This window comes from Astatotilapia calliptera, chromosome 13 (genome assembly GCF_964374335.1).
Source record: "Astatotilapia calliptera chromosome 13, fAstCal68.1, whole genome shotgun sequence".
Classification (NCBI taxonomy): Eukaryota; Metazoa; Chordata; class Actinopteri; order Cichliformes; family Cichlidae; genus Astatotilapia; species Astatotilapia calliptera.
Genome location: NC_137434.1, coordinates 33920720 through 33944962, shown reverse-complemented (window position 1 = coordinate 33944962; position 24243 = coordinate 33920720). Strand labels below are relative to the sequence as shown.

The following is a 24243-nucleotide window of genomic DNA, read 5'->3' as shown; positions in this document are numbered from 1 at the left end:
ATATTCCTGTTGCTTGCTTTATCCAAACCAAAGAAAAACATCCAATTAAAAAAGGAAAATACTGATGTAGTGATGTGATCAGCTGTCTACTCATTCCTGCTTCTTTTAGTACTCTGTAACTTTAAATGTCACGTGGGGTTATGTACTTAATATATCAAAATTTCACTTACTTCAGCTTAGTTTATTATATTGTTGCCATAACAAAGTCCAATAACGAGAAAGACCTCCCCCACTCTAACCTTAGAATAGTCAGATCTAATCAACATATTTTCTCAGTGACATATATTGCCACTTTGCCTCATACATTAAGTACACTGACATCACAGTTAACAGCTGCCATGGTTTCATCAAAGCACTGTCCCAGTAACAATATATACAGTGTGGAAGTTACATGCCACCTATTATTCTCTGTAACTGCAACACATGTTTATGAATCTGTGGCAGGTGTGGTTAGTGGCTCAGCTGCAGGGAAGGGGTAAAGCAGTCGGTTCAGGGGACAGTGCCAGAGAAGGCTGGCAGATACAGCCAATATCCATCACTCTGACCACATCTTCACCCTTTCAGCAGCCTGGGGAGAGGGGGGGGGCAGTGCAGAGCCCACTGGGAGAACCACAGCTGAAAAACTGCAGAATCACACTGGAAAGTGAACACGTTAAAACACAAGATGTCGATACAACCCCTGGAGCTGTCGGGTCCTTTGCTACAGTATGCTTGGCTGCAGTTTGTTCCATATGAAGTTTGTTATCTGGCTTCAAGGTAAGAAAGATTTTGTGAAACAATGGCGAGACTTGATGAGAAATGTCAATCAGTGGCCTTTTTTCCAACTGGAGCAACTGTGAGATAGCTGGAGGCAGGTTTCTTGGGTACTCAAAGGTTCCTTAAGTTGCACCTCCTCATTAGCCCCTCCATGTTTTCATCTTTCGTCTGATGACTCTCTGGGCGACTGCTTATTATTTCGGTTTTTTATCACTGTAGTTCACTTTTGACTTCTGCAAGAGCATTTCTCAATTCTGCTTTTGCCACAGATGAAATGTCTGCTTTCAAAAAAGGAGATTCTCAGATGGGAAATTATTCGTATCCATTTCATTTTATCGGAGAACGTGGAGACGGTCCCACCCAGGTTTTTACAGGAACTCTGGGATGAGGAGGCCTTAGGCCGAGCACACTAGGTACTTATATTGATGCAGATTTGTTGACATTTGTGCTCTTTACCAAGTTGACTTCTGGTTCAGTCGTTATGCTGAACCAGAAGTCAACTTGGCTCACACACACACACACACACACACACACACACACACACACACACACACACACACACACACACACACACAGCTCATGCTTTCAAGCTAAATCCTGACATTGCCATGACTCTTAGCAATAAGCTATTGCAGTTTTAGCTTCTCTTTGTCCTCCTGCAGCCAGTTAAAAGGGGAAAAACGCTAATTCTCAACTCCATCCCTAAAAGTGCTTTGGAAATGTGATGGCAGAAAGCCTGCATCTGTTATTATAAGAGCATACTCCCTGTGGGTTTGCTGAATCACTCTGATACCCACAGGATGTCTGGACTAAAGCTACAGGGGCCTCACAGCCTGTATTACACCAAATGGGAGCATGTGTGTTTGTGTCATAGCTTACTGTCTTGATAACTTACAGTATGTAAATGCTGGCTTTGTGTTTCCTGTAAATAGCCACTAAACAAACATATCTTGATCACTAGCATGATTTTGCAGAGCTGATGGGGCGGTTTGATGATAAAGAAGTCTGTGTTGGTCACTGCACAGTCTGAGGTTTCATCTGTTTTTACCAAGGAAACAGCCCTCGACCCCTCAGCGTCTCACCACAAACATCTGGAAAAATGCTTATTTAATTAGTAATAATGATCATTTAATGTTTATTGACTGGGCTTACTAAAAAAAATGGAATACATGTTATTTTATATTATGATATGAAACAGCTGATTAGGCCTTATGTTGTGATAATGAGTATCTGCTTAAAAATATCCATTAGCTTTGAGACAATCAGGTGTCTTTAGCAGCTGTGAACATCAGTGTAGAATCACAAACCTATGACAAATATATGTATAGAACTATTACATTTAACTAAAATAAGTACAATTATATATTTGCTTATTTAAACAGTATGCATTTTTTAATTTTAAGACAAACTATGAAAAATCAATTGGAGCCTTCAAGTCCTGGGGTGTTTTCACATCTGCTGTATTTAGTCCATTTATACTGAACCCTGCTTTGTTTTCCCATTTGGTGCAGTTTGTTTGTGCAGGTGTGAACACAGTAATCACAATCAGACCGTTTGGAGGAGGTGGTTCCAAAACTTCATTTATGGTGTACGTTACAAACGTCCCACAGCTATGTATGCTTTGTATTCTCAATGCGGGAAGGCATTATAGAGGTCTGCACAGGATAGCAAGTAGCTGTGAAATGAATCATCTGTGTTATCCAGTAGTCCAAAACCCATCGCCTTCATCCTGAGTTTAGACACAACTGAACCCACTGAACATTCTCAAGTGTTTTATATGATGCATTTGGTTCACTTGGATTTTTCTCTGTGTGAAAATGAACCAAATCGTGGGAAAAGCTACAAGTTTACTCATCAACCAGACTAAACAAAGTATAGGTGTGAAAACACCGTGGGCTACTGAAACATGTAGAAATAAGTCAAAATATGTCAAAACTGAAGCTTGAACATTCTGGGTGGAAAATGAGTATAACAAGATTTAGAGGCTTATATATCTTGGTCCCAGATACCGAGTGTATATTCACAGGTGCTTTAGGGTCCATGCCTCGGCCAATGATGGCATGGTAACGTTGTAGCATAAATGGCATTTTCGGAAATGTTTTCCAAAAGATTTCCTCAACAATTCAAATGAAACAGATCACAATGCAGAGAGTTTCTCAGACTGGATGTGAAAGTCCTGCTCACCAAGTACAGGATGACGTAAAACATTAATGATCTACTGTTAATACTTAATATTTACTGCTGCAAAAGAGCTTGTCATATTCACACAGGGAATATTTAACACTATCAAAAACCTAAAATGTGTGAACATGAATTAACTGTAAAGCTGTGAATTTCTAAGGTTGCAAACAGCCAGCAGAAACAGATCTAATGGGATAATGTGAATGAGCATGCTGGCTAAACACCAGATCAACCTACAATAACGTTAGTACTCAAATCTGTGGCCGGCAAGCTGGTTTGATTTTAGAACCATCTGGAAAACACCTTTGCAGTCCATGGGAATAACATGTGACTCTGAAAATTAGGCGGAACTGCTTGTGTATTTGGCGGTCTTTATTCAGCACAAACATACTTCAGTGTTCTGGACTGAAGTACTTGAAACATTGTCTGGACCAAGTTGGCAGCCTGGTAGTCAGGTTATAAACAAATCTCCAAGTTAGTAAAACTGATTGTCCAAAGTGTTGGTGGAAAATATCCATCACGGTTTTCAGGTGCACTTCCTGTTTCATATCTTTTCTGCTGTGGACAGATTTTAGGTGCCATCCCAGCGGCTTTAATTTCTTTCTCTGAAACCAGCTGAGAGTTTCCTTGGCTGTGTTTGGCATCATTGTCTTGGTGAAACTTCGTTTCATCTTTATCATCCTGGTAGATGGCAGCAGATCTGTCCTTTTTAAATTCACCCTTCCTTTAAATATTTAATTCATTTCAGTTTTGGTGATACAGCGCCAAATCACAACAAGAGTGACCTCAAGGCAATATATGAAGCGTCCCAGTGCTGTACGCTAAAACCAGACTCACACCATTATGTTCCCAACGCCTGCCTGAGGCAACTGAAAACAGCATGTGATGAGGAATAGAAAACGTAATAATCACGGATACCGCTGACAGACAGAGGAAGTAGCTGACATCAAGAAATCCTACAGATACAAAAACAAAACTAAAACTGAACATGAAATAAGAAAACCTTAAACTTAAATTTACATTGTAGTCTATAAGCCAATTTATTGTTAGTCTTCAAATGTTCCATTTTCTGGAAGGCACCATGAAGAAAACATATAAAAAAAACAACTACATTGAATTGAACTGGATCCAGTAACCATGACAATGGCAGACAAAGGATCGGACAGCACCAGTAATTCACAGCTACTGGCTAAAGAAGCTAACTGCACTCCATGAGCAAGTGGCAGCACAAACCAGCTGCTAATGGACAAGATGCACCGGGAAATGCCAACTGAAGGCCAGACTGTCCTGGTCCCAGCATAAGGGCCGGTCCGATCCAACTACCGGCTAATAGCCAACGTAGAAGCTCCAATCAGGCATCTAATGTGAACAGGCACATGATTCAATACATGAGCACAAGTTACCTCCAAGTGCGGGATTTACCAAGGAGATGCTCTGTCCCCACTGCTGTTCTGCACATGCCAGAGAAGCCTGAGCCAGACCGACAATGGTTACCAACTACAGAATGGCACAATAGTTAACCACCTCCCTAAATGCATTACATCAAGCAGTATGTCAGGAGTGAATGAGACATCGACTCACTGGTCCATACCACCAGGATCTACAGCAATGACAGAATGTCACTTGTAGTCAACACCTACGACCTTCTGGCCATCAGATCCAGTGCTGAGATAATAAGATGGCGAAAGGAGAAGATAAAAGCCACTGACATCAAGAAAAGGAAGGTCCTTACCACGTATGGAGAGTTTCACCCCAAATCCAGCACCCTGAGACTGCACGCTAAGTGAAAGATCCATGAGTACGTTAGGAAGTACTGATCATGTGACAGTAACATCAGGAAGAAGCATGAGAAATACCAAGTGCTGAGAGCTGGAGAACACACAGTGGGCATGTGCAAAGCAAGGGTCTAGCTGTTATTGACAGTTGTCTCCAAAACTGTAACATGAATCAGGTGATCAGCCGTGGACATTAACTGTTTATATGGCAAAAACTTCTTTTTTATCAAACATTATTGCGAATAACAGCCATAATCCTCGAGTCCTGTTTAAAATCTTTAATTCAGTGGCTATTCCCTGTTCGGATGTTTCAATGGGTGCCTCCCCGGCCCTCTGCGAAAAATTTCTAAATTATTTTATAGATAAAATCTCATTGTTAAGGGCCACACATTCTTTGGTAGTAAATCAAGCCCCAGCTTCTGAATGTTCAACGGTTTTCCAACAGTTCGAACCTGTGTCATTTTTGACTTTAAAGGAAATAATTAATAATCTGAGAAGCTCAAATTCTTTGCACGACATTATTCCCTCTCGTATCATTAAGGATGCATTGAATACAATCGGGTCTTGTATTTTATTTCTAATGAACTTCTCACTGTCATCTGGCTATGTTCCGACTGTCTTTAAACATGCAGTCGTGCAACCTGTTATCAAGAAAAGTACCCTTGATCGTAACATTCTAGCTAGTTACAGGCCGATTTCTAAACTTCCTTTTATGTCAAAACTCTTAGAGAAAATAGTGCTTTGGCAACTACAGACCTATTTAGAGAGAAACGGTATAAGTGATAAATTTCAGTCTGGATTTAGACCGCGTCACAGCACCGAAACTGCCCTACTAAGAGTCTTTAATGACCTTCTCTTAATTGCTGACTCTGGGCGCTCTGCGGTCTTAGTACTATTGGATTTGACCTCAGCCTTTGATACGGTTGATCATGATATCCTTTTGGCAAGATTGGAACATGTAGTAGGCCTCAAAGGAAAGGTTTTATCTTGGTTTAAATCATATTTTTCTGAGAGGTCGTTCTCCGTCACGATGGGAAAATATTCCTCTTCTTCTGCCCGTTTCCGCTGTGGTGTGCCCCAGGGCTCGGTACTGGGTCCTGTGTTGTTTTCTCTCTATATGTTGCCCTTGAGCTCCATTTTTGAAAAACACAATGTCTCTTTTCACTGTTACGCTGATGATATTCAAATCTACCTTCACCTGACTGGGGATGCTTTATCCTCACCACATCCTCTGTTTGACTGTCTGAGTGATGTCAAGGACTGGTTATCACGTAACTTTCTTACTTTAAATGGAAAGAAGACAGAAATTATTGTTTTTGACCGAAATATGCCTCTGGGACAATTGACTGACACATTTGGGCCTGTTGCTAACTACCTTACTGATACTGCCAGGAATCTTGGAGTTTTCATGGATAGTTCCTTCAAACTTGACAAACAGGTCTCTACTGTGGTAAAAACTAGCTTTCATCAACTACGCCTAATCTCTAAGGCTAAACCCTACATACCACACAAAGATATGGAGAAACTCATTCATGCTTTCATTACGTCAAGACTGGACTATTGTAACTTACTCTACTTGGGTCTACAATCTTCTCTTCTGCAGAGTCTGCAGCTGGTCCAGAATGCTGCAGCACGTCTCTTGACCGGCACTAGAAAGTTTGACTCTATCACCCCTGTTCTGAAAAATTTACACTGGCTTCCTATCAAATATCGAATTGATTTTAATATTCTATTGTTTACTTATAAAATTTTAAACAATATGGCACCTGACTACTTAGCTGATCTCCTCTGTCTGTACAGCCCTCAGAGAGCACTAAGATCATTGGGCCAACTGCTCTTGGTGCAACCTAGGTCTCGGCTGAAGACCAGAGGAGACCGTGCCTTTGCCGTTGCTGCACCCAGGCTATGGAATACTCTCCCTCTTCATATTCGCGCGTCAGATTCCATTCAGTCTTTTAAATCATGTTTAAAAACGTATTTGTTTGATCTGGCATTTAAGGCGAATTAGGGTAATTTACATCTGGCTCTGTATTTAGATTATGTAATTATCTTATATTTTATATATTTGTAATTTATATTTTATTGTGATTTTATTTGTACTGCGATTTTACTGGAAAGCACTTTCGTGTACTTCGGTCTTAAAAATGTGCTATATAAATAAATTTTGATTGATTGATTGATTGATTGATTGATTGATTGATATATAACCAGGAAGGGAAACAATTAAGGTGTCCATCGTAGGCAGACCTTCATTCAGAAGACGAGAGTTTACAGTTTTTGACACGCCAAATATTCCAAAGCCTTGTGTTATAGTTTCCGTGTAATAAATATACATTTTAGTATCCCTTCATGGTTTTTCTTACTTTGCCGTCATGTGTAAGGGGTGCTTGTTTTTTTAATGTAGTCATCTGTTGATTTTTGTTTTTTGTCTCTCTTGAAAACGAGATTTTCATCTCCACGAGCTTGTTTAAATAAAGGAGTTAATGATAATAATAATAATAATAATAATAATAATAATAATAATAATAATAGTGATCGTCTTTGGGGTACACTGCTATCGTCACTTTTGTGTCAGCTTGTCTAACTGATGCCAAAGTTCATTCAGTTCTAACTTTTTACCCAATTGGCTGTTCTTGCTGAAAACCTTGTGTAACATATACAAAGTGTATTATTTGTCCTGAAACATAACAATGACTTGATTTCATTCACAAATATAGAAACACAAGCAGTCATCAAGTTGTGTTTATGTGATAATGATGTAAACTTCCTCTGATCGTTGCTAAACAGACCTTTACAAGCTTATTTCAAGCGGCACAATGTATATTTACTTTGCCTGTAGCTCAATATCATTACATAACAATGTAGCATATTTTCCTGAAAGAACAACAAATAAAAGAAGCAAGGTGTAATGACTCGGTGGTCCCTGCTTTTTGGACTTTTGAACTCTATTCAGTTTGTTCAGTTGAACGACTGTTGAATTTGAATTACTTTGTCAGGCATAACATTATGACCACCTACTACCAGAACAGCTGTACAGTCCTGTAAGGTGCAAAGTGGGGCCTCAGTGGATCAGGCTTGTGTCTCACACATCCTACTGATGCTCAATGTGATCGAGATCTGGAAAGTTTCAAGGGCAACACCTCAAACTCATCGCTGTGCTTGTCGAAACAATCCTTGGCCAGTTTTGCTTTGTGGTGGAGCACATTATCAACGGCCATCAGGTAAAACCATTGTTATTCAAGGGTGTACATGGTCTGCAACAAATATCAGGTAGATGATACGTATCAAACTAACATCAATAGTAATGGCAGGACCCAAGGGTTCCCAGCAGAACGTAGCCCAAAACATCACATTGCCTCGGTCCCACTGTGCATCCTTTTGCACTTTTGACTCAAAGCACTTTCCTCATTCACCCATTCATCACAATCTGGCCTTTCAAACTCACTCAGATCCTTAGGCCTGCCCATTTCTCTGCTTCTCTATTATATTACCTTCAACAGGTGCCACAATGAAGAGTTAATGAGTGTTATTATTTCACCTGTAAGTGATCACAATGTTCCCAAAAGTCAGGAGAAAGCTTTATGTTCAGAATAAAAGCCTTTTATTAATAATTAAAAGTTGCCAATACTACTAATAAGGACAACAAAAATCCCCAATCAACTTTTACATAAATAAATGATAATATAATATACACTTGAGGAAAAACACTAATGGATAAATAATAAGTTCCTAATCCCACAGATGAACTCCAACTAAACTGTTCTGGACTGCAGCAAGCCACAGCACTGGGACACCAGCTCTGGACCAGCTTTAGTTTCTGGTTGGTGCTCTGACTGTCTCACAGTTTCAAAATAAGAAAGAAGGGACTGTTCTACGACTGTTCTAACAGCTCTCAATCACACAGACATCCATACAGCTATTACATGTATGTATGCCTAAAGGTTTTCTAAGTCCCACAACCTCACACGCCGATGGAACACTGGGGGTAACTTAGGTTTCACCATCTCGCCCAACGATACTCTGGTATCTGGACAGGAGACTAAGGAATCAACCTTCCGCTTAGTAGACAACCCGCTCTACCACCTGAGCCACAGCTCTCCCAGGTATGATCTATGTATAGGAAACACTAAATTTACTGCAAAACTAATTACAGAGTACAACAAAAAAGACAGAATCCAACACTTGTGACATGCCAATGCTTTATCATTATCGCGTTGGATTCTGTAACTTCTACTCTTCATTGTCTAAAAGGAGCCTCTCAAGGAGGCGGTACGTATCGTATATAGTTTTATTTATCAAGCAACTCAGACTGCCGATCACACTAATGATGCAGAAGTCTCAAAAACGGACAAAAGCGCAGGTATCAAATATGACACATTAGGTGTTAAAGACAGAAAAATGAACCTGAAATAGAAAGATAAGTGAGGATAGTCTGTTTGTGGGCTTGTCATTATCTAAACTGTGCTCTGACACGCTGATGAGGTCATTATTTGTCTCAGCTGTAAACAGTACGGTAAACAGAATTCCTTCTCCGTTTTGTTGTTTTTATCCTTGATCGTTATTAATAGACACTCTGATGTTCAAATATGCACATTTTCCTTGATCATTTTCCCCTGGAGAGTAAACCAGACTCTCACTGAACATTCAGACTCTGGATAAAAGGCTTATTTAGCCATTAGCAATGTGTCTGACGATATCTGCTGGCCTTCATTGGCTCCTTGTGAAATGCAGAATCTAATTTTAAGTCCTTCTTTTCACATATGAGGTCTTGAATAATCATGCCTAGCTATCCTAAACACCTTTATAGTGCACCCCAATGAAGCACTTTGCTCTCAGTCTGCTGGCTTACTTCTGACCCACCCTTGGTTATGTTAAAATCAGCTTGTTTTGCTGAGGCCTTCCCATGATGGAGTAATTCTCCTCTCACCGCTCTTCACTCACCATGTGTTTGGTTTCTGTAGGTATTACATACATTTCAGTAACTGTGTTTAATACTTCTCCTGTGCGTCATATTTCATTATTACACATCACCTAATTTATGGACATCTATGGTTTAATGTTTTGCATGTGTGGACTGGATGGGTTGTTACCAACACCTGATGAGAACTTCAGGTTAACTTTAGAAATATATTTACGTGTGCAATACTAATTTTAAACACTGTACTCGGATTATCATTATCATCATATTTATTTATAAGGCACTTATACATAAGTTAACTTATACATAAGATATAAATAAAAGCCAAATTAAAGAAAAAAGTAAAATAATTAATTAGTTCTTTTTCTTGTAATTAAATTACTTATTAACTAAGTCTCACTGAGGCCAAAAGCCAAAGAATAAAAATGTGCTTCAAGACATGTTTTAAAAGTGGACAGTGAAGGGGCCTCTCTAACATGCAAGGGCGAGTTATTCCATTATTTAGGAGCCACGATAGAAAAGGCCCGCCCCCTCTGAACTTCCTCCTGGATCTTCGTACTTCCAGGAGCATGACGAAGAGATGTAGGGATGAGGAAGCTCAGATAGGTACGGTGGGGCAAGATTGTGAAAGTATTTAAGAACAATCATAAGATTTTTAAAATGAACTCTAAAAGACACAGGCAGCCAGTGAGGCCAGCACAGGTTGTATGCTCTCTTTTACAGGTTCCTGTTTGCAGTCGTGCAGCTGCAGACGTGAGAGCAACTGACTGAGCCCCACATAAAGTGAGTTACAGTCGTCCAGACAAGAAGAAATAAAAGCATGGATCACTGTTTCAAAGTGCTGCCTCAAAAGAAAAGATTTCACTGCTGACAGTCAGCTTAAATGATAAAAACTGGACTTCACTGCTGCTCTAATTTGGCTGTCCAATTTAAAATCACCGTTTAAAATAAACTTCCAGGAGTCCCAAGGTTCTGCAGAGGAGGACTCAGAGGGACCACTGGGTCCAAACACCAGCACCTCTGTTGGCTTTGAGCTTTTTAAATGTTAATGAAAATAAAACCAAGCTTTAATGTCATCTAGACATGTCAAGAGAGGTTTTATGGAGATCCATCCTAAATACATTTGGCAGCCATCAGTGTAACAATGAAAAGAGATCTGATGCCATCTAAGGATGGAACCCAGAGGCAATACATGCAGTAAAAAGAGCAGTGGGCCTAAAATTGAGCCCTTTGGGATTAAAGAATATGTTTTTGTTTGTTTTCATCTAGGTCTCCGAGTTCTGCCTCTCAGTTGGCCCTGAAAATAATCAAATCATGGCATCCATTTGGATGTAGTGGATATGTGGTTGGTGCTGAGTGGCAGGCACCGGGTGGACACTGGGGGGGGGCTTTGTAGAGCAAGGCAATTCAGCACAAGGCAATTCAGCACAAGGCAATTCAGCACAAGGCAATTCAAGGTGCTTTACATGATTAAAATAAAACACATAAAATGGACATAAATCACTTTAAAAGGTAAAAATACAAGAAAAACATTTAGAAGAAAGCATTTACGATAAAACAATAATCAAGACAATAACTTATATGAAAAATCAAAAACAAACAGGTAGAGAGCCATAATAGGATCAGTTACTCATAAGCAAGTCTAAATAAGTAGGTTTTAATTTTAGACTTAAAAGAGTTCAGTGTCTCTGCAGCTTTGCATTCTCCTGATAGTGCGTTCCAGATGTGAGGAGCATAGAAACTAAAAGCTGCTTCTCCATGTTTAGTTCTGGTTCTGGGGACGGTCAGTAAACGAGAGCTGGAGGGGCTAACTGATCTGGATGGTTTGTACCATGACAGCAGATCTCTAATGTACTCTGGTGCTAACCCATTCAAGGATTTATACACCAATAAAAGCACTTTAAAGTCTATTCTCTGAGCTACAGGGAGCCAGTGTAATGACTTTAGAACTGGAGTTATGTGCTCTATTTTCTTGGTTCTAGTGAGAACACGAGCACCAGCGTGCTGGATCAGCTGATATATTCACATATATATGTGAATATATCACAAAATCCATGCAGCAAAATAGACAGGGTGACTTCCAGCGAGCTGGTGGCAGCTATACATGGATTCAAAGCTCACTAACTATAGTTTAGTCCATATGTTTTTGTAGTGATGCTTCTCCAGACCACCACACTGGACTTTAAGTCAAACAATCAAGATGTGTTTAGCTTTCCTTCAAGGGATTGAACAATACTAATGCAAGAACTGTAAGGAAAGTGCAGCCATTTTTACAGATAATCGTGCTAAAAACCCACATGATTAAACAAAGATGCTGGAATAAATGCATAAATGGGGCAATTTCAGAATAACCTGAACCTGAAGGTGCTTTTTTTCTAAACACTTTTCTGCCACAGTTGTGGCTGAATTAGTCGGTTTTCCTGATAAACAGTCACAGCAGCTGGTGTGTCTGCTCTGACTAACAAATAAACTGACAACATGAAGGCTCTCAGAACCAGAATGACACCCTGTCCAACTTATAACTAGACTGTTTCAGGTATGGGATTTTTACCACAACCATTTCCATGTGAAAGTGCTTCAATGATGCCACATAGGTTTGCATGATGTAACATAGAAAGTTCCTGGCTGCCCGCTGAGCTCCAAATACACTTCACCGTTCACCTTCAACCCTGTTTTTAGATGCTTTAGGCTGAAGAACACAAGACCAAAGTTCCAGATGGACAACAAGTTGTACCACAGTAAAACACACCAGACCTTACTGTTTACTCAAAACAAGGCAATAGTTCAGATCCACACTCTCAGGAAATAAAGTAGCTAATGTACTTTCAGGCAAGATAATCACTCTCTAAAGTACTACCCTTGTACCCTCGACAGTGGGCAGTTATTTAAGCCTTTGTACAAATAACTGTCTCCTCTTATAGAGCTATACTAGTAATTTAAGGTGATGCTTGCAGGTGCCCTTCGATACACTGGTGACCTGTCCAGGTTGTATCCCAGCTGGGAAACTCTGCAGCTCCTCGTTTTACTTACAGCTAGTTATCAGCATTACGTCCATGAAGCTGAATAACAAAAGCTTCTCTTAATAACTAATGAAAGCACATGTTATAGCGTCATATTCTGGATGTCCACTGTCAACGCAGAATAAAAGTATCAATAACAGCAATATCAAAACAACAACTATGAAGCTACAGTAAGCTGCAGTTTCTTATGTTGAATAACGGTGACAAATGAAATCAAGTCCATCAGAAAGTAAGCAACCGGTGGATAAGTGAATAACTGAGGAACGTACCTGGGGGACACAGGCAGCTGTGGGAAACTTCTCTCACATCCCGCGTCTTTGGTAGTCGCGCTGCAAGCTTCTGTGTGAGACAAAGAACAGAGGAATGTTAAACTGAAGGTTACTGTTGTTCACTCAACTGAACATCTCACTGAAACTACTGCAGTTCTCAGTGACAGCCATTCTTATGAAGTCTGAAGATGAGATAAAAAAAGCCTCTACAAAAACAAAAGTCATCAGCTGTCTACAACAACTTGAGGGTGGGGGAGCTATTGACTGCCCCACAGACCACCACCTTATGCTATAGCGAAGATCTAAACATAAGTCGACCTATTGTTAGCAGGATTAACTCAGCCACCTGCAACATTTCCAAGCACATCACCAACATCCTAAATCCCCTCATGGAGAGCACACCCCATCACATCAAACACTCGACTGACGCTCTGCAAACTTGAGCTGAATCCAGATGGTGTCCTTCCATAGTGATGTGGTCTCATCACTTATATACCTGAAGCAGTGGAGACCATCAGATAACTGACAGTTCCCTAGAAAACAGACCCAGCTGTACCCCCAGTCAGATTTGTTACAGCACTGCCTCACCACCACACTTTTGTAACCCATTGTAGCCAACTTTTACATGGAGGAAGTGGAAAGTGACACCCTTGGCTCCTTCAAGCGGACAGCACCTAACCACTGGGAAAGATGTTCTGTTTTCAAAAATAAAAACCCAATAAGTAAAATCCTTCACTGCTCCCATCAACTCTTGACATATAAAGTTCACCAGGGAAGACACAAAGATGTACAGTTTGTGTGCACTGAGGACGACTGAAGTTTACCAGAAGCCCACACACACAGAACACTACCTAATATTTGAGTCCCCCCACCCTGTGGAACACAAACTTGGGGTAATCAGGACCCTGCAACGTCAGGCAGAAAACATTTCTGCTAAACCATACGGAAAAGAAAAGACAAACATGTAAAGACAACTCGTAAAACTCACAACTTCAACAAATCAGCAAAGATGCACAGGGAAGAAAGTCAGACAACATGTTCCTTATGTAGCAGGTTTATCAGGAGACATCCCAGTGCACCCAGCTACACCCTCAGACAAAATCCCACACACAATCTGAAGCACCCTGCAAGTGTACCTAAGAAAGTGGCGCAGTGTGCTTTTACATTACTGTGGTGTCATTCCACAGAGCATACAGTTCTACCATGCTTGATCCTTAAAAGCATCCATGCTCTACTTGAATTCACAACCTTACCTGGAATATTTTAGGAACTGTCCAAAATTTTTTAAATCTGAATAGAAGCATTCATCGCACAAAAGAGCCGCTCGAACAGCATCTCTACGACAAACGGTGTGAGACTAGTTAGTAAGTTAAAATTAAAAATCGTACAGGAAATAGTTTAGCAGTATATTTTCCAAGCTCCTTAGCAGTGACAACCGACAAGTTGTGTGGCATTTCCCCGTCACTCTACAACAGACATAACGAAGGTTAACCAGCTGGTTAGCTGCACAGAGATAACCCCAAGTCATTAAAATTTAGCAACCAAGCAAACAGCTCCAAGAACGTCTGTCAAAACTGACTCAAGCCAGATTCAGCTGAGCTACGAGAACATGGAGTAGCTGCAGCAGTCGCAAAGCAGGCGCTGGTGTGCGCGATGGCTTCTTTGTGCATGCGTGTGCTGAGCTTGACTTCATGCCATAGACTGTCCTTACGAGGGAAGAATTATAAGAAACTTTGATCAGAGGCTTGATCACTTGATTATGACGACATGATGCATAAAAGAGAAATGTCATTATTCCCCCGTATTTCAAGGTCACTGTACCAGCTAACAGAAGGCGAGAGGCACCCTGGAAGGTGGCCAGTCTCACACTGACAGACAGACACTGGCACATTCATACCTACGGACAATTTAGAGTCACCAGCTAACCTAACCCTGGTAACTACATGACCGGCTAGCAACAGTGCCAATCACCACACCCACATTAAATCCAATTAAACCTAAATGGTTTATGAAAAGATGACAGAGGGGGAAACATCATATTTACAGCTCGATATTCACAGAACAGAGATGAAGCGCATTTATAGAACAGGTACGTTGTGGTCACAGTATTTCAGCATCTAGCTAACACTATAGGAACGAGTGAGGATAAAGAGCTTAATGCTTTTAAAGTGGCAAGTTTCTAACAACTTAACAAACATTGTGCAGTTTGTCACACAATATGCGCACCAATTTAAAGACAGCAGTTGTGTTTCCCAGGAAGTCAAAAGACTTTGACATAACGTCGCTTCAGAGATGAAGCAAAATGTAAGAAAGACAGGACCAGAAAGAAGAAGGTAGGAGTGGTAATGTCCTTATTTAGTTTTTTAAACAGACACAGTGTACATTATATACAATTTTGGGGTTATTGTTGTGAAACATCTTGCAAGCTGAGATATACTAACTTCATCTTATTGAAAGGTTGCATGAAAATACCAGGTGCACAGTTAATAGTGGTCCTTTGAGTTTACATGAATGCATTATGCTGAACTGTTGCAGAACAGCTGTGGTGTTCTTATCAAGTGCACCAGACGTTCATCTGAATTTAAGCTAATCGTGCTGAGTGGATTCACCCACTCGGTTTGGAAATTCACCACAATAGCTCCCGATAGCTCAGCTCAGTTCAACATCTGCTCACAAGAGACTTTGTGTGAGTTATTTCAAAGAATCTGTAGGGTCATTCATCTCAAATCATCAAATTTCAGAACATTTTTCTGATCAACTACCTCTGATTTCTCTGAAAAATGTAACAATGCAGCATTTTCATACATAAGAGACTTTATTTGAAGCATTTCTTCCACTGGTCATCACCAAACCTCACCAAAGTCAGCTGTGGCAACTCCAGCTTTAGGGTTGGGATGAGTTAAGGATAGGGGGTTGGCTCTGACTATCAATCACGCCGTGTGGACACAGCAACCGGCTTTGCATGAATACTGACGTGACATGAGCTACTGGTCCCTTTTTCATGTCATGTCTTGCTCGTTTTGCTATCGTGTGTACAAAAAGAATTCACATCAATAGGTAGGTAGGTAGCATCACAAAACCTTTATCATAAAAATGAAAGTTTTGTGACTGTTGTGAAAATCAGACTTTATTGAATAGCTTTGATTTTTTTAAATGCTTATATCATTTGACACTGAACAAAATACACAACCATCCGAGTACATTCTCGACATCACAGCTTTGGGTCTCGCTGGTGTTGGTTACTGGCAGACGAATGCCAGGAAGGCATTTAGATGCCTGCAACAGGTGTTGAAGGGGATGTTATGAAGATACTGTGATTCTGACCACTGCTTCAGTAGTGCCTGTTAGTTTGGTGTCCACTTTAGTTATCGTGTAAACGGGCAAATGTGTCACATGAGCATAACTAAGGTTGTTATATAAGGGTGAAAACTTTCAGCGTGCTGAAGTTCAAAACTGCTTATAACGACTCCTCATTGTTAGACGGAGCCTGAGTCCAATTTACGGCAGTTTCACTGTTCAATGATCTAATAAGTGCTTTGTTTCAAACTTTAAGAAGCATAATGGCTGGAGAGCAGCCCAATGTCAGTAAACTGCGTCCTGCAGGCATTCTGTGAGTGCTTTATTCCTTAAGTAGAGGGTTACATGTGAAACTGAGAGATCACACTGCCATGAAATAACCAAACTTTAGCGCTCATGTCCTTCAAAACTATCATGTGGAAGCAATTGTAGGACTGCACTCAAAATTCTCTTAGCCCACTTCATATTATTCATGAATCCTTTCAGGAATTTATTCGGTTGATATTGGCAGACCCCACTCACAACTGGAGAAATCTTTAGCGGCTTTAAGGGAGCCAGGCAGCCTGCAACAATACTTAAAGACACAGCTTCTAGGCTACATAATGGGAATAATAGAGAGTGAAGAATCAGTTCGTCTGCAGCAATCAGCTCTGCCCATGTCAAAGGTCACAGAAACAGCAGTCTGTCAGACGCACTGCCTTTAAAATTCCTGACATTAATATTCTCCTACACTCGAATGCATCTCCATTCATCCTAACACGTATCTGCACAGTCTGCTTTTGTAGTCTTGCCTCTGCACACTACCAACAATCGCAGTGAGAGTGAAGTGCACGCTCTCAACTTTAATTCAACTAGTTTAACAAAACTGTTGCATTTAGAGTTTAGTAATTACAGCCAGAGTGTTCTCATTTCCTTTGCAGGCTTTTAACCCCTGCAGGACTTAACACGAAGCTTATTTTGACTCTGCCAGGGTATCTTTGGATCGGCCTTTCACTCCAACAACAGGAGGTGGTGCTGCTCTACTCACTGCCACAGCTGTGTTTCTGACATCGTCTATAGTTTTAGGATTACTCATTATTATTATTATTATTATTATTATTAATAATAATAATGATGTATACTTTATTGATCCCCGTGGGGAAATTCCTCTCACTCAGTGAAGCAGTGGGCAGCCATTGGGCGCCCGGGGAGCGGTGTGTAGGGACGGTACCTTGCTCAGGGGTACCTCAGGGTAGCTATTCAGGGAAATCGAACCCCCGACCTTCCGATCATGGGGCCACCACTCATTATAGCATTATTGCTACTGCTTAATAATAATACTGCGTATTATATCACTTTTGTGATTCATTTTAATACTCTGGTTCAAAGGTTTTGTGCTGTGAAAGCGACAGTCTAACAGATATATGTTGCTCAAATATGTGTCCAACCCTGATTTTAACACATGTACAGGACTCATTGACGGACTGTTATGAAAACAATCATTTTCTTTGTCATAAACTAAACTTTATGACAAAGTTCAAATGAGGGATTTTTGCTTGTCTCGTTTCAAAGCTTGTTGCTCAGCTGCAGCGTTTCATTTTCACTGAAACTGTCAGCCAACGGTGTTTACATGGGCACATAAACATATTAATAGCGACGGTTGTCAAAAATAATGATTAGTACTAAAAAATATTAATACATTTTGTATGAATGATTTTGTATGAATATTGTGCTGAATGATGGAGTATAAGATAGACTTGAGATAGACTGGCCGACCTACACATTAACCCCACAGCGGTCGTTTGGCCGTGGACATCCATCACAGATGCATTTATGAAAGTCTGCATCTACTGAGTCAGCAGAGGGTAGGCAGAATTTATGTACACTCAACAAAAATATAAACGCAACACCTTTGTTACTGCTCCCATTCCCCATGGGATGGACGTAGAGACCTAAAATTCATTCCAGATACACAATAAAACCATCCCTCCCAAACAGTGGTCACAAATCAGTCCAAATGTGTGGTAGTGGGCACATCTGCTATATTGAGATAATCCATCCCACCTCACAGGTGTGCCACATCAGGATGCTGATCTGACATCATGAGTAGTGCACAGGTGTACCTCAGACTGCCCACAACAAAAGGCCACCCTGGAATGTGCAGTTTTGTCTCACAGCAAAATGCCACAGATGCCACAAGCAATGAGGGAGCGTGCAATTGGCATGCTGACAGCAGGAATGTCAACCAGATCTGTCGCCCGTGCATTGAATGTTCATTTCTCAACCATAAGCCGTCTCCACAGGCGTTTCAGAGAATATGGCAGCACATCCAACCGGCCTCACAACCGCAGACCTCGTGTAACCACACCAGCCCAGGACCTCCACATCCAGCAGGTTCACCTCCAAGATCGTCTGAGACCAGCCACCCAGACAGCTGCTGGAACAATTGGTTTGCACAACCAAACAATTTATGCACAAACTGTCAGAAACCGTCTCAGGGACGCTCAACTGCATGTCCGTCGTCCTCATCGGGGTCTTGACCTGACTCCAGCTTGTCGCCGTAACAGACTTGTGTGGGCAAATGCTCACATTCGATGGCGTCTGGCACGTTGGAGAGGTGTGCTCTTCACGGATGAATCATGGTTCACATTGTTCAGGCCAGATGGCAGCTGAGAATGTCCCAGTTCTTGCATGGCCAGCATACTCACCGGACATGTCACCCATTGAGCATGTTCGGGATGTGCTTGACCGGCGTATACGACAGCGTGTACCAGTTCCCACGAATACCCAACAACCTCGCACAGCCATTGAAGTGGAGTGGACCAACGTTCCACAGGCCACAATTGACAGACTCCATGCGACGATGTGTTGCACTGCATGAGGCAAATGGTGGTCACACCAGATACTGACCGGTTCTGGGTCCCCAGACCCCCAATAGCGCAAAAAACTGCACATTCCAGGGTGGCCTTTTGTTGTGGGCAGTCTGAGGTACACCTGTGCACTACTCATGATGTCAGATCAGCATCCTGATGTGGCACACCTGTGAGGTGGGATGGATTATCTCAATATAGCAGATGTGCCCACTACCACACATTTGGACTGATTTGTGACCACTGTTTGGGAGGGATGGTTATATTGTGTATCTGGAATGAATTTTAGGTCTCTACGTCCATCCCATGGGGAATGGGAGCAGTAACAAAGGTGTTGCGTTTATATTTTTGTTGAGTGTATTAGGCACCTCATTACTCTGCAACTCTCTGAGGTGTGCCACTCTGTGATTCCTAAACGCTTCCATTTTGTGATGATACCTCTTATCTTTGTTTGTGGGAGAGCAGACTGATTTACGGCATCATATTACAGGACTGACCCATTCTTCCAGATGTTTGTAAAGGTACACTGGATGGCTGGGGGCTTCGTTTTATGCACTTCTGACAAAGGAAGTAAAAACACCTGATTTCAAAGATCAATAGGTGCGGTGCAAACTTCTGTCATCTTGACTGGTAGATTATATAAACTGTAGGAGCTCTGCAGTTTTAAAACTAAAAGGTGGAGAGTAGCAGGCATAGTGTTTGGGAGCAACAACATAGTGCATCCTGTACAGTGCAGCTGGGAGTGCTCGCACCAAACAGCCACTCTATAAATGCATGGCACAACACACAAGAGTATATTTGCACCTAAAGGTTAAAGGTTACTCTTTGGAAGATGCCACATTTTTTGTTGCTTCTCCCCAAGACAAGAACTAACAGACTTAAAAACTCCTTTGTCCCACACGCCATCAAACTGTTTAACTCCTCTCTGGAGGGGAGAGGGAGGGGAAACAGGAGGACAAAGGAGGGGGAACAACTAAGCTGTAGTGCCTCTTCACCTCACTGTGCAATACCTTTTGTGCAATACTTTTGTAAATAGTCAACAGTGCAATAGACCTCAATACTCGAAATGTGCAATTCATTCACTTGTATTTTTATTTTTTATTCCTATTTATTCTATTTATCCCCTTCGTATATTTTATTTATATTGTCTCTGTATTTATATGTGTGTGTGTGTGTGTGTGTATATATATATATATATATAATATTCTGTAACTCTGTAACTTCTGTCGGTGCTGTGCTTTTTGGAAATCGAATTTCCCAGAGGAACCCACCCGAGGGATTAATAAAGTTCTATCTAATCTAATCTAATCTAATTTTGGTTTGGAAGAGGAGTAAAAGAGGCCGTCTCTGTAAACAGGCCGGTTCGGGTTTTACACTCAAAGAGCTTTTTACAATTCCTACAAGCACTTCTGTCTACATCAGTCCTCTCTGTCTGACATTCACACATTCATACTCTTATGGATGCATCTCATGAGCAACATGGGCTTCGCGTCTTGCCCAAGGATACATGGCGGCTGGAGCAGCCAAACCACGAACCTTCTGATTAGTACTTGACCTGTTCTGCCTCCTGAGCTCGACGTATTCAGTAGCGAGGACATTTTATGACTGGACCTGTTGCAAGGTAACATCCAATCACAGTAGCACGCTGGGATTCTTCGAGTCTGTACGCTGACAAGCCTGGTTTTACACATCTGTGGCCAGGAGACTGATCGGAACACCTGAATTCAATTATTTAGATGGGCGAGTAAATAATTATGGCAATATAGAGTATTGCAATAGTATATGTAGTGTTAACGTCAAGGTAAAAAGATGCAACTTCCTCCCCAGGACTGCAAACAAACTATACCTGGAACATTATGCAGTAAACTAGTTGATTGTGCTGCACTCCAGATTTTACTGGAATAACAATAAGGACTCCTGGCCATATTTTCCACGACAGAGGAAATCGGTCATCACTGAAGGAAACAGGGTGGCTGATTCTGGACAGCGCTGGGAGAAAATCCCACAGATTTCTCTGCCATCCTCTTTCTGTATAGAAAGGCACATCTGTGCTCATGTCCCATTAATAATGACAGTTTATACTCACAGTGCTAAACAAAGAGACAAGCTACATCACCCTGGGCCTGTCTGGAAACAGATCCTCCCCACTGGGCCCCCCTGGAGGCACAGGCACTGAAACTGGACCTTTGAATGGCCCCAACTGGCCGTAAAACTTCACTTTGTCTTTTTATTATTGTTTGTTTTGTTTTCACTCATATGTTAGTAGGCCCTACACCTCAAACTGTCACTGCAAAGAAATAAACTACTTTTAGATTTATACCATTTAATAACGTTATCATTTGCTCAGAGGAAATAAACGTTTGCATTTATACAAAGTTTCTATCAAAGTAGCCATAAACCCAAGTAAAATCACTGGCTTTCTATGTCATTTTGTAATCCCAAGATTTCTTTTCAAAAGTACCGTGGCTCCAGAATTTGACACCCTCCCTGGGCTATATTTGGACTAAGACTGACATCCATCTTTAGCAAGAAAAGCACACAGCCTAAATTCCAGCTATTGTTGTGCTAACTGATGACCATCACTGACAGACATGATTAATATAAAATACTGTCTGAGTAGCTGGTGGTCTACGGGACACTTGTACATGTAGTCTGCCTCCTTTGACTGAGGTATAAGGGTTTAGGTGAATGACTGACTTCAGGTTTGAGACTGCAAGCAAGCTCTGCACTAACCACCACGTGCTCATTTTTCCTCCTGTTAAATGCATTATGCTGGCCCTAGTGAAAGGGGTCGAGGAGTGAGTGTGTGTATGTGTGTGTGTGTGTGTGTGTGGGGGGGGGGGGGGGGGGGTGTTAAAAGCCGGGCTACAGCAAACAGAGGAAGGGAAAGTCGGCTCCCTGTGGATCTTTAAACACCGTGCAGGCTGTTAGGTGCTTGTTGGTGTAGCTGTGATCAATTGGAGGGCAGCGCTGAGGGCAACTTTAGAAGCAACAGATGTGAACAGCCACCGAGAGCCCTTCACACTGTTATCTCAGAGAAGATAAACGCATGTAACACCTGTGCAACTTCTTAATGTTGTACTTTGGAGATGCCACAGTGCTTTGTTTAAGAGCAATGGAGCATCTCTTTGAATAAGAGCGCTGGAAATACATATATCTATACTTAAATGAGAGATTCACTGATGCTTTATCATGACAGTCTCTACTATTACCTCTGTGATCTCTGCATCCAGAAAACACCAATACACTTATATCACCAGCTGTAGAGAGAATCGTCTAAAATTATTTTCCAAAAGAAATTAATTGTGTGTGGTGGGGGGCAGCGCAAAAACATTTCTGTTTATCATTAAAAAAAAAAAATCTTTTCATCATTTTAAGCGACTCTTACTTCTTCCAGGATCTGGTCGAGACGACCCAGGATGACGGGCTCCACCTGTTCCACGGACAGCATCCACGCAGAAAGCCGCTGCTGTTCCAGACTTACTATCCTGGACTGCAGCTCCGACGTCCGCACAAACACTACGATCCAAACTCCAACAGACAGCACGGACACCGCGATGCAAAACGTCACGCAAGACAAATCTCTCCACAGCGGCTGCTTCAAGCCAACGCGCCTCTTTTCACCTGGTTTACCAGCGACTCCCCACTTCTTTTCCTGTTCCATTTCAGACATGTGAGTGTGGCTCTATGCACCCAACAATCCCCAAGCTCATCAGGTGTACAGTTGCGCAGAAAGAATCCTGGCGATCTGTAACTTTGCAGGAGGCTGTTTATACTGAGTAAACTCTGCCGTTCTTTACCAATCTGGCTGCACTCATATGAGTAATTACATAAACCTTCAAAACCGAAACATTCCGTGTCCGAGTCTTCCGCTGTCTTACTCCTTTGTGTTCGGCTCCGTTTGTCCCATTCGCTACTTCAGAGCGATCCCACTATGTGCTACAGGACAGTCCCTGTAACCCGAACCAGTCTCCCGCTCCTCTGTACAACTCTGGAAGTCGCCGGCTCTTTGCTCACACTGCATGCTCCTCCTCTGAGAGGTTTTAGGTTAAATGGCGGGGCGGGATTCGCCAGTGTTGCTACCCCCTTTGATCCGTGTACTTGGACAGGGGTATTTTTAGGTGCGCAAAGCCAGGACGCAAAGTCACACAGCGGGTATACTGAGTGCCCGCTGACTGCTGCTCAAAACAACGCACCACAATGATCTCGTTTAGAGGATCTGCTAGCTTCTGTGAACTTGTTCTGTGCAGATTCAAGTTCGCCACGCCAGGATAGATTATATAGCAACACGCTAGAGTAGTTTGGAGTGATTTACAGTTCACAATAAGCTCCATGGTGCCCGCTCAGTCGCCTGTGAACTATGAGAAAAACAGAAACTCTGTTTTAAACCTGTGGTTCTCAAACTGTTTTCTGACACAGTCCACATAAGAGTAGTTCAAGCTGCACAACCCACAACTTTAAATAACAACAGAATCCAAGTTTACACCAAACATGAGCCAGGACAATATCATCTATGAACTTTTATTTCTTTCTTTTCCCTCAAAGAGCAACATCATTTCTGTTTGGGGTTTTTTAAGTGGAGAGTTTCTGCTTTAATTCAAGAGGTTAAACAAACCATTAAGCCTTTAGGAGTAACCACCATTTTTATAGAAAGTCCACAATTTTCAGAGGCTCAACAGTAATTGGACAATTGACTGACAAGCAGTGCCATGTGGGAACTCTCCCCTCAGTGTTTCGTGATAAATGACACAGACTTGGGGAGAAAAAGGTGTTTGTGCTAGAATAATAAAAGGTCCAAAGAGTAAAGGAGGCCATCATTAGGTTATACTGTTTCTCTTTATATCCATATTCAAAGGCTTTGTCTGTTCCAGTATCTGTGTTTTGTCTTGTTTCACTTTATGTTGAGTTATGTGAATTTCTCAGTGTTAAGCAATTATTCTAGATAGTGATGATTTGTTGGTTTTCACATGTGTTTAGTGTTTGGGCCTTCTTGGTTTTACTTATTGTGGTTCTGCTTTTTGGGCGGACCAAAATGCAGAGATGGAACATGAACTCAAACAGCTTTATTGCTGAAAGCTACAAACTGAAAGTACTGGCCAATAAACCCCTGGTGTGGAAACTAAGCCACAGAACATGAAGCACACAGCACAGGGGGAAACATGGCAGGAAGACTGATGA

General features: G+C 41.5%; 1 protein-coding gene across 1 annotated transcript in view; it reads right to left on the bottom strand.

The window, feature by feature from the left end:
• Positions 1–23079, bottom strand: part of LOC145419740 (collagen alpha-1(XIII) chain-like) — a 43214-nt gene extending 20135 nt beyond the window's left edge. The window contains exons 1-2 of the mRNA XM_080288127.1: positions 22454–23079; positions 12920–12989 (exon numbers count right to left, since the gene is read on the bottom strand). Coding sequence (XP_080144253.1) covers positions 12920–12989; positions 22454–22738 — 355 coding nt within the window. The 5' untranslated portion in view covers positions 22739–23079. The remainder of the gene's footprint in view (positions 1–12919; positions 12990–22453) is intronic.
• Between the last annotated feature and the right edge of the window lie 1164 nt (positions 23080–24243).